This window comes from Amblyomma mixtum, chromosome 3, assembly GCF_055824585.1.
Source record: "Amblyomma mixtum isolate Tamu chromosome 3, ASM5582458v1, whole genome shotgun sequence".
In the NCBI taxonomy this organism is placed as follows: domain Eukaryota; kingdom Metazoa; phylum Arthropoda; class Arachnida; order Ixodida; family Ixodidae; genus Amblyomma; species Amblyomma mixtum.
The window spans coordinates 346,874,356-346,889,744 of record NC_143014.1 but is presented as its reverse complement, the minus strand read 5'-3'; the positions used below and the strand labels follow the sequence as shown (position 1 = coordinate 346,889,744).

The 15,389-nt window shown below is 43.5% G+C and overlaps 1 protein-coding gene and 1 pseudogene across 1 annotated transcript; both read left to right on the top strand.

The window, feature by feature from the left end:
• The first annotated feature begins 3,156 nt into the window (after positions 1-3,156).
• Positions 3,157-5,130, top strand: LOC149356262 (toll-like receptor 2 type-2; annotated as a pseudogene).
• Positions 5,131-6,426: 1,296 nt separating this feature from the next.
• LOC149356261 (toll-like receptor 6) lies at positions 6,427-14,889 on the top strand. Its single transcript, XM_089577761.1, has 2 exons — positions 6,427-6,485; positions 12,541-14,889. Exon 2 carries the CDS (start codon positions 12,547-12,549, stop codon positions 14,821-14,823), a length of 2,277 nt encoding a protein of 758 aa, XP_089433887.1. The 5' UTR covers positions 6,427-6,485; positions 12,541-12,546; the 3' UTR covers positions 14,824-14,889.
• Positions 14,890-15,389: the final 500 nt, after the last annotated feature.

The following is a 15,389-nucleotide window of genomic DNA, read 5'->3' as shown; positions in this document are numbered from 1 at the left end:
TAAAATGAGGTGTTCGTGCTTACTTGCCCTTAGAAGTGGACTTAGCTCTTGTGATTCCAGCTCAATTTTATTTTAATAATAATTCATGTTTTCTCACTCAAATCTAATTCTGAAGATTGAAGGCCAAATGCATTCGGATTTGAGCCTTCATGCTGCTCTGCGTTCATATGGCACCTATTCACCCTTGTATTTCTTCGCCACCATTTGCCACATTTCTGTCGTCTGTTAAAAGTAACAAATACTTAGATTAATTCTTCACTTCTGATCTCAGATAGAATGAGCGTGTCTCCTACATTGGGAAACGGCTATGCAATAATTAGGTAACATGAGAAAGACCCTGCCGAAGTCTACTCAGAAGCTAAAACTTTAGCTTACAAGACCTTTATAAGACCGTTTCTTGAACATGCTTCGGCCATGTGGGATTCCATACTAAACTTAATGTTATAAAACTCGAAAAAGAAATAAAAAGCAGCTCATTTATTTATAGTTAATAGAGTTGGTGTACCTCCGCAACTGCTGTCGTGGCAAAGGGTAATTTAGAATTATTACAAATGCGATGCTATTGTGAGCGTGTGAAATCTATTCATTTAATCTACAATAGCAAACTCAGTAAAAACAGGAAAATTTTTGTGCCGAGCCTGTTACGCGGAGAACTACACGGGGAAACCATAAAAAAAATGAAAGAATACGTGTACAAAAAAAGCAGCCTTCACAAATTCCTTTTTTCCAAGAACTGTCCGGTAGTGGAACCTCCAGCTTTCTGATGCTGTGCCATTCCTGACTGTCCAATTTCTCTTATCAAAACTGAAGCGCCTACAGTAGTAGAACCAAAGTGTTTTTGCTCGCGTAAGGTTTCAGGCACCATATTTATTTCTTTGTTATCAATCTATTTTGTGTTGTAATTGGCATCTTTCCTGCTGATTCCGCAGTATATGCTTGTGCAAACCACTGTTGTCCTTTCACTTTTGTCTGCCGTGGTGGGTGGATCATTAATGTGTTCACGTTTTTTTAATATGTCTTTTAACGCTTATTTTGTGCTTGGTTTTCTTTACTATGTACGTCCACTCCTGCCTAAGGTTTTCTGCGAAGGCTGGCAGTATTTGTAGAAGAAATAAATTGAACTTTGTTCAAGGCTATACTTTTAGCATATTAGATCACGTGCGATATGCGCGCTCTCTCTCTTACACACGAGACACCGCAAGCTTACCTTAGTGACTTAATCTGGCTGTCCTCTATAGTTCTATAGTTTTCCATTCATCTGTTTACTGCTACAAAAAGAGACCGATTTCTGCACCAAAAGCGACAACCAAATATCGCCAGTTTCATCAGAATGTCTGCAGACTCTAAAATGTTCTGATTCCGTGCGTATACTGCAGCGTAAAGTACTTAAAGCTGCGCGCAAACCAAACAATGTTGTCAAATTCGCCGTTACTCCAATATGCATGTTTTCATCAATCCATCAAATCTTCGTGCGGCCAATTCAAAACTATCCAACCCAAATAGAGTGTTTAGAGCTTGTTTTGTACGTTTATCATTCAGAGATGTTGGCATTTGCCGCAACGCGTCGGAAACCAAGACCAATAAGCCCACATTTAGAATAAATCACGAAGAAATTGCGAGATGTCAAAGCCTGGAGTACCTTGTTGGCTAAGGCACAAAACAGGCTTTTTGACCTGCGGAACAAGATCAAGCTCAGAAAAATAAATGCCGCGCCATTTCTTGATGTTAATACTTTTATTATGTAAATCGCCTAAACACAAATCGGCAAAAAGACAATGCTTAACATTGTTGAGAGCCAGTTCGCAATTTTCGCCCTCCTCCACTCTCAATTAAGGACAAGGATAATCTACTTTTGTTGCAGCCACCGTCGTCGCTACGACCCGTAAGGCTGGGGCGCACGTCCATTCTAGCTATTTCTCTGATCTTGCGTCATGATCCTTTCGACTGGCTCCTTTCCGCACGAGGCAGTGGTAGCGGCCAGTTCGGTGCCCGCCGACAAGCCAGTGCGCTTTACTTTCCCTCCTTCGTGCAGCAGCTAACGCCGAAAGCTAACCGCGTGAAGTCCCCACTACGATGATTGGGAGGACACCCTCACGGGGTGACTGCAGGTGTTTGTGCACCTGGCCATGTGTACACAGATGTTCTTTATGGCACTGAATTTCTTTTAATATACATCTGTGTGTAAAACCCAACCTTTCCTTCTTTCTTTGCAGTGCCACATTCAGACAAAAACACTGCTCGCACTTCTGTGCCTACGCATCGTTATCTGTGACAGGCTTTCAGTTTGCGAGAACAGAGGCAGTACGAACGAGGAACCCTTACGGATCAAAAACTGCTCATTGAAACTCTGGGAAAATGACAGAGTGGGTGTGAGCTGCGTCGTCATCACAGAAATTTAGTCGTCAGTCGGTCGTCAGGCTGCTGTAATCAGGAGAGTTGCTACATAGCGACCGAAGTTCTTGGAGGAGAAAGTTCTTCGGGATGGAGATGAATGTCTCTCGATTCGCAACCTTAGCTTTGAGTGCTTTTACCAGTACCCACTGAAGGAAGTATCAGAAGAAGTGAGATTTAATTTTCCTCCTTATTGTCCAATTGGGAGAACCACTGAGAGCGCTTTTGATTAAAAAAATTGGTGCAGTTTTTCTGTCGCTCTCAGCGACTAAAGCCACAAAAGAGAGCATCCACGCAGAAAATAATCATATATACAGCTTCTGTAGAATTTACTTTCACAAATTCGAGAGAAGTACGCCTCTTGTATGGCACGATAAAGGTGAGGTGTTTCCAAGAGGCACAGAAAACCTATCATACGCATTACGTGAAAAGATAGTACTGGGAAGCACTAAACGTATTATATTTTATGCCTGTTCTTTCATGCCCGTTCCCAGAAACGCAAGGAAGTCGACAAGTCTTTAAGGAGCCAAGTCTAAAAATAACTTTTTTGACCCGCATACGACCGATGTGGATTTGCCGGTATACAATTTCAGCAGCTTTTACTTTCTCAATTCCAAACTAAACACCAGTTCACATAATATTTTTTCAATCCGTACTTTCGAGCGCCTAAAGATGGTGGATGCACCCCTGCAGCCGGAGGATTATATTCCATCAAGCCCATTTTTTATCTATAAACCTTCTCTTAAATCTCTTACATGGGACGGAATGACTCTGTATTGTCTTCTGGATCACGAGTTATGCACCCAACCTGCACTCGAAGACCTCAGTTTGGAAATTTGTTCACTCAGGGCGATGTACGGCTCACCATTTTTCTGCCTGAGCCATCTCAAGACACTCGAACTGTACAACAACGAACTGACCACCCTCTTCGCTTAAAACTTTGAGGGGTTGAACAGTCTGAAAACGCTCACTTTAAGAAAAAACCTCATCGTCATTAGCACTCCTGCTCCTGTTTTTTCCACGTTGTTTAGCTTAGACATCCTGGATTTGAGAGAGATCAAAGTTCGCATCCTCTTTCCACACATTTTCATTACTCTGAACGTGACCACCTTGCTGCTGTCATCTAACTTGATTTCAAGCTGGTCGCAGCCTTTTTGGCGTATGGCAAGGCTGGAAACCCTGCATCTCAACACTAGAATCACGCCGCGTCGTTTCCCGCCTATGCTTACTTCATACATTTTATCATAACACAAGATCACGGCACGCTCTATTAACCGCCCCACTACGAACGTCCTCCCGGCTTAGTCACGGTAACCCGATAGCACGCATCAGTGGCCACACGTCTGCTTACAACAACTCATTTTTCCCCAACGCAATAGAACTATGGAATTCACTGCCTAACGACATCGCTGCATGCACTGATCACAAAACATTCCACGAGAAAATAAAAATTCACCTCACATATATCTTGATCACTTCTGGGCTCTTTGTAGCGAGTATTGCTTGACATATCTTTAATAAATGATGTATAACCTGCTGGGAAACCCTGATATGACTACAACCCCTTGTATCTTTGTTTGTATGTTTGTTCTTTTATTGTTATGCATGTTCCCATCATCGCCGTTGTAAACAAATATGCCCCCCCCCCCCTTATGTAATGTCTTCGGGCCTTTAAGGGATCAATAAATGAAAAATCTGGGTAGTAACAAGATTAGAGTTTTGGACGACACAATGTTCAAGGACGTTGCGGATATCATTTCAATAAGCATTTGCAATAACCCTTGGGACTGCACAAACTGTAGCATTAGAAATGTGGAGCATCTTTTGGTCCGACCGGAAAGACAAGTTTGCTGCGACAACTGCGTCGTCTGTAGTGGCGAAATAGTCCCGCTGGCAAACACGGCCGGCAAGAGAGTCCTTCCAAGCACTGAAGCATGCCGTCTCCCCGACTATAGCGATATAATAGCGCAGATTAAGACAGGACACACGAAGAAGACACGAACAACACGAGCGCTACGAGTGTCGCTACGAGACACGAGTGTCTTCTTCGTGTGTCCTGTCTTAATCTGCGCTATTATATCGCTATGATCATGCACCAACAAGCCCAAAAAGCTACGCTTTTGAACTACATTCCCCGACTATTACGCAATTGCCGGGGGGCCTGTCATTCTGGTTGTTCTTGTGGGCTCGGTGAAGGGTTATGCCCTCTACGTCCACAGATGGTACATCCGTTACTGTGCCCTACTTCTGCGCGTCAAGGTCCAAGCATATCGACGGCTGAAGTCCGGTGAGCGGTTTCTCTGGGACGCCTTCATTTCGTACCATAACTCAGACGCGGACTGGGTTCGAGACTACGTGGTACCCACGCAGGAGTCCTCCGCCCTTCGATTCCGCGTGTGCATCAGCGAGCGCGATTTCATTACCGGCATGCCCATTGTAGAGAAAGTGTGTCGTGCCATAGCACACAGTCGAAAATCGCTGTTTGTTCTGAGTCGAGAGTTCTGCGCCAGCCGCTGGTGCACATTTGAACTGACCGTGGCGCAGCACCGGCTTTTTGAGCCGGACCGCGAGCACCAGATTGTGTTTATCCTGCGAGAGGAAAAAGCAGAATCCGAAATGTGTTCTCTATTGAGGTATTTTACGAAAACCAGGACTTATGTTCAAGTCCCCGCTGTGGAATCTGACGCCAGCGCGAAAGACTTCTTTTCGCTGCAACTGCGAGCTGCCTCGGAATTCTGACTGAATCGATCAGCTCAAGTGCCCTGAAGCCGAGGTGTATGAACTTTTTTCAACCTACAATTTGTCTTTTTCTCCAGCATTAAACTATTTTCCTGATGCTGTGCACAACATTCAACTGAAAGTGCTGGGTCACCACTAGTGGCTCCTTTCCTTGTGTTATGTTTCTACGCCTGTGATCTCCATTAGGGGAAAAAATTACTTCGGAGCAAGTATCAATCAGAAGGTAAGTTGGACTCAAGATCAACACCTGTCGCTCTCTCCATCCCAGAGCTTGTTTTGAAGAAGTTCATACGAACGTTCAGATTACTTTTGACAGCCTTCTCATATTGTTACCCCGGGCCGCATTACCAGGAATTCGGGGCAGCATCCCGCCAGTACTAATAAGCCCAACGGTTGGTAGCACTTAACAAGGCGCTCATTCAATCATTCTCTTTCTTTTTAAGCCACGTATGATGGCGACGCCCTACTCTGAATGTTGAAAGCCATGCGCCACGTGGTGGTAGCCAAGAAAACTTAAAGCACTTGTCCAGAAATAATGGCAATAAATGTCATTACATCCTGCAAAAATTTTAGGCCGCGGCAGGCGTTGAATAAGAGCGTCATTAGCTGTTTATTATTCGCTAAATTAAATTCACGCAGACATATGTTGGTTTATTTGCACCGCATACAGTTAACGCCTCCCCATGTGCCGGTGAATTTCCTGCGCAGCTTTTTATAACCGTAAAAAGCTAAGTCCGCTTGAAAAAGTTTCAGTGGCGAGAAAATAATTTCACGTTTTGCAACAATCATTGAAGCACCTTAGGTCTCACCGTTGTTGTCAATTTACGAGTAAAAATCACGAAGTGAAAAAGGCACATTTTCTTTTTTTTACTTCACCCGCGGGTATTGTGAACCTTCGGCAAGTTAGTTCACCATTTTTTTTTATGATGCGCTCTCGTTTGCACTCGAATACAACCAACCACCGTCTTCATTGTTCACCGGCGCAGGCGGTAACAAATTCCTCCTGCTGCGTCTGACTGAACGGGTATCAGAAAAATTGTTTACTTCAACGCGCTAGCGTCTTTTTTTATTTCTTTCTCTGGGAAAAGGCTGCAGAAGAAACCAAAAAATAAATGAAGCAGCCAGTGCTCTCTTGGACCGATGTCTGCTCAACGTTCTAAGGTTGATACAAAAGGAGCTTATCACCTGGATCCACTTGCAGCACTTAGTTGATAACGCGTAGAGATTTTCCCCGAACACATCCGAAGAGCTGGCATATGGATCTTTCCGTGACTGCACGGCTTGTCCAGACGCGCCTCGATCACGGACACAGTTTGCGGCAAAGCACGACCTTTCTACGCTCATTCGGTTCACAGGTCTGTTGAATCTTAATTCTGCGCTCTGTAACAATTCTAAAACGTACCTTACGTCCGGCCGCTTCGAATTTATTCGGTCATAACTAAATCTTCTACCTCGCCACAAGCTCTTCCAAGATAGAACAATTTCGAAGGCACATGTGTGTCCAGTTCGTTTCTCTACTTGATTATCTTAGCAAGCAGATGTGCTAGAAAGTGGCAAGCTTCATTTGGGATGTAAATGTAGGATTTTTACACTCCTCTTAACTCAGAGCGGCGAGGTTATTTGAGCACAACTTTTTCTAGGCTTTTATTGCTCGACGATACCATTTTGTGAGCGAGCACTCTCACAGTGAAGAGTCAAGAATTCAATTATTTTTGCGCGTAGCTACTGTTAAATCAGTGGTACCATAGAGACGAACAGAGAGAAGAGCAGTCCTAAGTTGTCCTTTATGCCTGAGAATGACCAGTTAATAACACGTGAGCGCGATCACCGTGGCCAAGAAATAATCCTAGTTGACTTAAGTAGTCACGAACTTTCATTACATGAATAGCTTTTTCGATGAGGTCGAAAAAAGGGCCGGGAAGTTGTTTTAATGTATTTCTCTCTCGCATGCATTTCTGCAAGCATATGAGGGCGCTTCGCTAAAAAAGGACCGTCCAGGATATATCATATGAAGTTTCAAGAGCATTTTTCCTGATGCATTAAGGCCGTCTTATACCGCACTGTTCGTCACAAGGCCCTTCATACGTGAGACAGACTTTTTGCAGTGTTAAGAGTGCTTTGTCTGAGTAAGCCAGTGAGAATATAATTTTGGCTGGTTCTCCACTAGGAGTGTGCTGCATGTTGGAGAGGATGAAGTAAACTGCAACAGTGGGCAAAACATTTTGATGTCTGTAACTACTAACTTTTGAATGTGCCTTCAGATTAGCTACAAATTAAGCGGACATCGTCCGCCGCATGTTCTCTGCAAGTCAGAGAAGATTGGTCTTCTTGAAGCAAAGAAAAAATTTCTGAATTGAACCTTTTTGAACGGGAGGGTTGTCAAAAAACCGTTACCTTCCGCGCGATACAATTTTCGATAAGAATTTATTGATTACAACTAGTTAATAGTATCATTGCATATAAAGCTGCATAATTCTTTGGCACCGCATTCTTCACACAAATTTGTTTTTGGCAGCAGTGTACGGATGGCGTAGACGCGACACGATGATGTTCTGCACGGTCCAAGATAAATATAATGTCCTCATTGCTTGCCGCAAAGTTGTGCCCTTATTTCATCGAGTTCAATAATTGTCCATACTTAAAAAAGTGGCGAACAGTGATTACCTAGTGGCACGAAGGAGACGAGAAGAAAGCTCTTCTGGTGAGAACTAGGCAGCACCTGTGGCATCATGAGTTTTGATATCCCTAAAGCCGCCCACCACACAAACGTACTGATGATGAGGAAATATGGACATCAGGAACTCTAGAGATCTTCTTCTTAGCCAGAACGGCATGCTCTTTCACCTGGCGAGACCGCTTACCTGCATAACACACTCTTACACTGAAGCTACCAATGTGTGGTCTCACTTAAGGTCTCGATCGAAAGTTCGTGTGCGTGTACTGCGAATCCAACCAAATCGCATGTCCATTCGACAAGAACGAAGCGAAAGAGCGACCGCATTGGGACTGATGCAGAAAAATAGTGCGAATAAGGTAGTAAATCCTAAAAGATTGCATATACAGGACGCGCGTAAAACCAGGTGGTGGAACTGATATGGTCTGTAACAAGACTGAGAAATGTAATAACTTGGGAAGGACATTTCACTTTTCCTGAAGGGTTGGGCAAAAAGCAATATTTTGAAGTTTGCAATACCATAATGTCTCACCATTTGCGCTTAAGCTGGCCGCTTCCTATTTATTGAACACGATACCACACGATAGCAAATAGTACTGAAAGATTTAGTTTTTGAGATGCATTCGTCAATAAGGCGATGGTTGGGCAATTGGTGTCGTGCTTTGCCCCACTTTCCGGCAATTGAAGTGATGCGTTAACATTAAGGTTGAGCGCATGTGTTCACAGAAAAGAAGAGAATGGTACACGTGGTTATTCAACCTTCTCTTATTCACGAAAAGGCCGAATTCTGCACAAGGAGGTGTTCTATAGCATGATTAAACATTATATTCAATTTCCGGTGTAGTTAGACCTGCAAAAATGTTTCTTTGACAATGGAGGACTTCTACAGGCTCTCCGCTGTTCCTTCTTCATTTCGGCTTATTTTTTGCACTCAATCTGGTTGGTAATAAAATTATTGTTTACAGAAATGTTTAATAGAGAGTAACCACCGACCCGTGCAGTTTTCTGTGTTAAAGCTATGTTGTGATGCATGTTTCGCCGTGATTCGCCACTTTAGAATTGCGGCAGCCGTCCAGTTGTACCTTGCGATGCTGCTGTTTGATTGTTTTTCAATTGATTTTTTACTGCCATGGTCTGCTAAAACTGAAAAGAATCGAGGCCCGCCGACTCACTCAGAGGCATTAGTACACCTATATTCTTTGCCTGATGAGCCATCCAAAGAGATGAACGTCTTATTTTATCGCCGGAAACATCTTCAGGCTCAGCCGGCAGAAGCCGCAAGGTGGCAGACATAAATGGTTGCGAAAATAATAGCTATCATGGCCAGTTAGAAAATTAATAAAACGAAAAGAAGATCTATCGAGAAAAGACAAAATGACTGAAATAAAAACGAAATCCCTCTGCCATACAGACCATGAAATGGGGACCATCCACCCCCGGGTAAAAAATATTATCTGTTATTTCTGCCTCCTTCAAAGCAGGAGCTCGAAGATCGATCAAAGCACTGGAACCTTATTTTTCAAAGAATAGCGAATTCTTGGGAATCATGGGAACAATGTGAGGAGAAAATAAAGATTGTTTTAGCTGACGTGCTTGATACCCTACCAGACTCAGTCCTTTAAAGCCACGTCGCCTAGATCGGTACTCGCGAAACAAACGCCGTCCAATAGTTGTCAATTTTTACAGCTTTAAAATGACAGATGGCGCTTTCTGCCCCCTCCAACCACCCCTCCAAAAAAACTGAAAGATAAAGGCGGCATAGCTCACGAAGACTATTCAGGCGCCATACGGCTTGATCGAAACAAATTTACCGAGTTTTTCAGAAGTTCACCCGATGCCGTATCATGTCAGCTACAATACAACAAACTACTATTGAATAAAGAATACCACGCGCATCACTCTGCAATTAACTCTTTTAAACAGAAAGCGCCTCCCTACCTTGAGGGAATAATAATTCCATCGACTAGATACATGCCACTTCACAGAAACACTAAAGGGTTGTAAAATATTTCTTCGGAGATATGTATTCTTTTCATTCAAATCCGCAGTATCATAAACAATTCTAACTAACCCTACAGCTTCTGCCTCTTTAGCAATAATATCGTCATACTAAATGAGAAAGCTCCATTAGCCATTTTCTATTCAGATTCATTTCGTTCTCTGACATTGGATGCTATTGTTCGGTGACGTAGCCACGGCATATAAGCGTAAGTGCAAGCACATAACATGGTCTAACACTGCTCTTACAATGCATCCAGATTCCGTGCTAGCTACAGCTTATTTCTAAAGGTGCCCAGTTTCTTCTTTCGAGTAGCTTGTCACGAACGCGGCGGGAACAACACAGACTGATGCTAACTTGGCCTCTTACTTCAGAGAGGGACCTTGTTTTTAACAGTACTCACCTATCTGTTATGGCCGATCACTGATTACGTCTTTTCTCTTAAACTTCTTACAGCTAAACTGTGTCAGCAGAAGATCACTAACTATCTGTGATTACAAGAACAGAAACTAAGTACAAAGTATGCCCTTTCCTACACATCTTCTGCGGCACTTGGACAGTCGGACTGTAGGCAGTAACTAGACTACGTTCTTGGAAAATGTCGCTTCTCTAATAAGCAAGTACTCTTTATCCGCACTAAAACTAACGCACCGGCGCTACTTGGTATGTTGAAATACTGTTCACATACCACGCCTACCAAATAAAAAGAAACGATTGTACAGATCACCCAAGCTGTGTTAGAGCGAGGCTTGTTAGTCGTTTTACGAATTAGCTTCCAGAGTATATGTATCAGCGCTGAAAACGGTAGAGAGAACTTTCAGGTTGCGTTCAGAGGGCCATGCTAACAAACGCTACTGAAAAATTTTGGCACGTCGTCAACCAAAGCGATCATCGTATTATAACCCTCGTGGACAACTCTGGAAAAGGTATACTTAGTAATCAGATTGCGTTCATTCTTAATGTGCATTTACCTGAACTATTTCAGCAACCTACCTTGTCTCGCTATCCACTGCACCCTGTTACGACTACCATAACATGTTCAAATTTATAATTTAGTCGTATGATGTTGATCAAAGTGTTCAGACTCCCTTCCCCTGATTACCACGAAGCATTTCCGCAGCAATTTGGTTTATTCATCAATACTACTAATAAACTTCTTAAGCAATCAATGGAGGTAGGAGACCTTCCCTTTGGCTAGAAGGCCGGTAATGTTTTTACACTGTAACAGTCAAACACTAAGCATTCTCCCCTCAGTTACTGATGCATTGCGCTCAGAAGCATTCTGTGCAGAATATTAGCACAAATCCTATTTCCATGTCTTGAGAGCTTTCTCCAGTAAAATTTGTTTTTTTCATGTTTACACCATGGTTTTTGGAAAACATATTCCTGCGACAGTCAACTTGGTCCTTTCATATCAAAGCTGAACTACGTTCTTAATAACCAGCCATTCGCAGATTGCATCTTTCTCAATTATTACAAAACTTTCGCTAAAGTATATCATTAACGGTTCATTTACAAATTGCATCTCACGAACACAGATTCCTAACTTCCCACCCGGATTAAACGCCCTGCTAATCTTTCAGTGTACGTGTCAAGTAGTAATATAGACTCTTACTCAAACTGTGTATTGCTGCCTTCTCCAAGGCTTCGTCCGTGGTCCTCTTCTTTCAATTTGCGTTAACAAATTCTCAATTTATAGGTACACGATTTATAGGGATACAACTGTACACCTACAAAAATCTATTTATAGGTGCACCGTTATTTGCAGCGACGACATAACTAACCTTCAGTCAGACCACAAGGTACCTCTTTATATTGTGAAACGCAGCTCAAGGAACCCGTGCAGAGGAAGTTACGCTTCAAAGGATACACGTCACGCTTGCCTTCACTGCTGCTGTAACTCTAAAGTGGCCTCAATTTAGAGCCTTGTATGACCACCCCGGGTGTCCAGTGTTCAAGTCCCGCAATACTGAACCCGATATCCACCACCTGCTGTGGGCTTGCCATGCACTGAAGCCAACTAGAATTTAAACACCAAGACTCAGCGGGTTTCTCCGCGAACAATCCTTCATCATACATTGCTTGGGTGCAAGGGCCACATCATGGCCGACTCCTTAGCTTTATTAAATCGGTCAACCTTTTTTAATCAATATAACCACTATTTTCTTTCGACCATAAATGCATACCCCCTCTATGCCCTGAAGCAATAAATATCGCTTTAACAAAACAATATATGTTCAAAATTAATCCATGACGTCGACTATGTTGCCTTTCTTTCCTCCTCTCCGAGAATTCTTCTTAATATACTTTATTATGGTCGCTGTGCCCTCTGAAATGCCTTCATCGACGTAAAAAAATACGTGCCTAATATTTGTCTCGCAATTTGCAGAGTTCACCTTAAACTTTTAGATAATACGAAAATAATCGCAGGCAGATTTACTTCTAATGCCTGTCGCCTTGGATTTACTAACCTGCAGCAAAAAAGTTCATTAAAGTTTGCAGTTGTACTTCTGTTTCGTAGCGAAGGAATGTTGTTTGGAAATTTCGCCAACAGTGGTAATTTACGAGATATTATTATCGATTAAGAGCTGTGGGCCCCACGAAGGGTCATTTTTAAAGAGCTCAAGGTATCCTTGAGCGGAGATTTGCTTAAAATATAGCCATTTTCGCACTGCAACAACTAAATGATGAATTTATGCTCACCACATTCAAATTGAAACATCTACTTTTTTTTCAGTGCTACATGAAGACGGAAGTACTTCTCGGAGTTCTTAGCTTCTACATAGTCGCTGCCGACAGACTTTCCATTTGTAACAAGAAAGGCAGCACAAATGAAGAGCCCTTACGTGTTGGAAACTGCACCCTACAACGTGAATATGGTGACATAATTTCTATCAGCTGCGTCGTTATTACTGAAATTGAGTCCACACTCGGTAATCAGGCTGCTATGATCAGAGGAGTCGCTGAAATTCGCCCAAAGTACTGCGAGCAGAAAGTTCTGGACGACCAAAATAACTGCCTCACGATCCGCAAGCTACGCTTCGAATGCTGCTACAATTACCGCCTCAAGGAAAAATCAGAACAAGCCAGATTTAACTTGAAGCTCTTTCTGCATATTCTCCAGTTTGGTGAGCCACTGAGGGCGCTTCTTATTGATGCGTTCCAAGATGGCTCATACACACACGAGAATACGTTAGACATATATGCATCGTTAACAGCGAGGACAGCCAGAGAAGGCAGAAGTAACGCAACCACTTACGGCATGTACAGCTTCTGTACCATTTACCTCAACAAATCTGCCGACAATACGCTGCGTGAGAGGCAGGCCGCAGGTGGCATTTTTCCTCGGGGCACTGAAGACCTGTCATATGCACTCAGTGAAATGGTCTTGCTGGGAAGTACTAAGCGGCCTATATTCTACACCTGTTCTTTCTTATCACTCAACAAAAGTTCCGTGTCCCCGACCTTCGCACAAACAATTAAGATGAGGCCATTTTTTTATGGCAGGGTCTCATCTGATCCTTCTTTTCCGCTATACACAGACGGTGATATTTACTTCCAAGAGTCTACGCTGGTCAGGCTTCCGAAAGGGGGTAGGCCAATTGAATGCGAAGAGTTCAGCAGACTTCGTACTTTCCAGCGCCTAAAAATGGAGGACAGAGAGCTGGAGCCGCAAGATTACATTCCATCCAGCCCCTTTTTCCTTGCAAAGAGTGCTCGCAAGTCACTTATGTGGAATGAAAAAAAGCTACATTGTCTTCTGCACCACGAGTTATGCACTCTACCTGCCCTTGAAGTTCTCAGTTTGGAGCTGTGCTCGATCAAGGCAATGTATGGTTCACCATTCTCCTGCCTCACACAGCTGAAGACACTCGAACTGTACAATAACGAAATAACAACCCTTTCCGCTGAGAACTTTGAGGGGCTGAACAGACTGAAAATACTCAGGCTCACAAAAAATATGATAGTCTTCAGAAGTCCTTCTCCAGTATTCGCACCTCTGCTTAGCCTAGACGTCCTCCATTTGGGGGAAAACAAAGTTGACATCCTCTTTCCTTTCATTTTCAGAAGCCTCAACCTCAGCATCCTTTCGCTTTCTTCTAATTTGATCTCCAACTGGTCCGAGCCCATTTTTTCCCGTATGACAAGGGTGGATAACCTGCAGCTAAGTAGCAACAAGATTAGAGTTTTGGACGATACTATGTACAAGGACGTTGCTGATCTCCGTTCGATAAACATTTGCAATAACCCTTGGGACTGCACAACCTGCAGCATAAGAAATGTGGAGCGTCTTCTGTTCCAACCGGAGAGACAAGTTTGCTGCGATAATTGTGTCGTCTGCAGTGGTGATAACGGGCCACTGGCGAACAGCCCCGTCAAGACTACCCTTCCAAGCATTGAGGCATGCCGTCTACCGGACTATTACGTCATCGTCGGGGTGCCCGCCATTCTGGCTATCCTTGTGAGCTCAGTGACGGGCTATGCCTTGTACACCAACCGATGGTACATCCGATACTTTGCCCTGTTTCTGCACGTCAAGGTCCGAGGATATCGGCGACTAAAATCAAGGGAACGTTTTCTTTGGGACGCCTTTGTTTCCTACCACGATTCAGACGCGCACTGGGTACATGACTACGTGGTACCAACGCTCGAGTCCTCTACCCTTCGATTCCGTCTATGCATAGGTGAGCGTGACTTTATTCCCGGCATGCCTATCGTGGAAAACGTGTACCGTGCCATATCACAGAGTCGAAAATCATTGTTTGTGCTGAGTCGAGAGTTCTGTGCCAGCCGGTGGTGCACTTTCGAATTGACCCTTGCGCAGCATCGACTTTTCGAGTCGGACCGCGAGAATCAGATGGTGTTTATACTGCTAGAGGAAATAGCAGAATCCCAGATGTGTTCTCTGCTAAAGTATTTGACCAAGACGGTGACGTATGTTCAAGTACCACCCAGAGACTCAGACTCCGGCGTGAAAGATTTCTTCTGGCTGCAACTGCGAGCTGCCCTTCAATACTGACTTCTTACATCAGGAGCAGTTTCTGTGAGCAGGCTGTCTGTGCTTCTTATTATAAACGACGCTTTCTTTTCCTCATCGCGAGTGAAACATGTAACATGAGCTCTGCATCATTTTGAAACAAAGAAACTACTTGGCGGTTAATATTGCTACCTTCTACTGTGTTTCTATGTCTACAGTCTCTATGCGAGGAGTTAAGAAAGCATTATTTCACTAGAAGCTTACTATTTCCTTGTGTCCTTATTGGTTAAACGTGTACACGATGGTAGGCTCTGCAATTGCCGCTGTGTTCTTGGATGTCAGTTCCAGTATATGAACCTTACCGCATTCATGAGTGCGTACCCAGTAGATTGCAGACGCCTATATCTTCAGCGGCGTGAATGAAGGAATGAATGTATCATGGAACTTTTATGATGGAAGCGGTCACCTGCTACGAAAGAGCGCTGACTCTGAAAGTACGGCTTTGCGGTATACTTTCCTTTAGAACCGTGTACAGGAAACGAAAGCAAGCCACTGCTTCGGTTTATTGGTGCCCTCCCCAGTACAGACATAGTAACGGCAGTCATTCT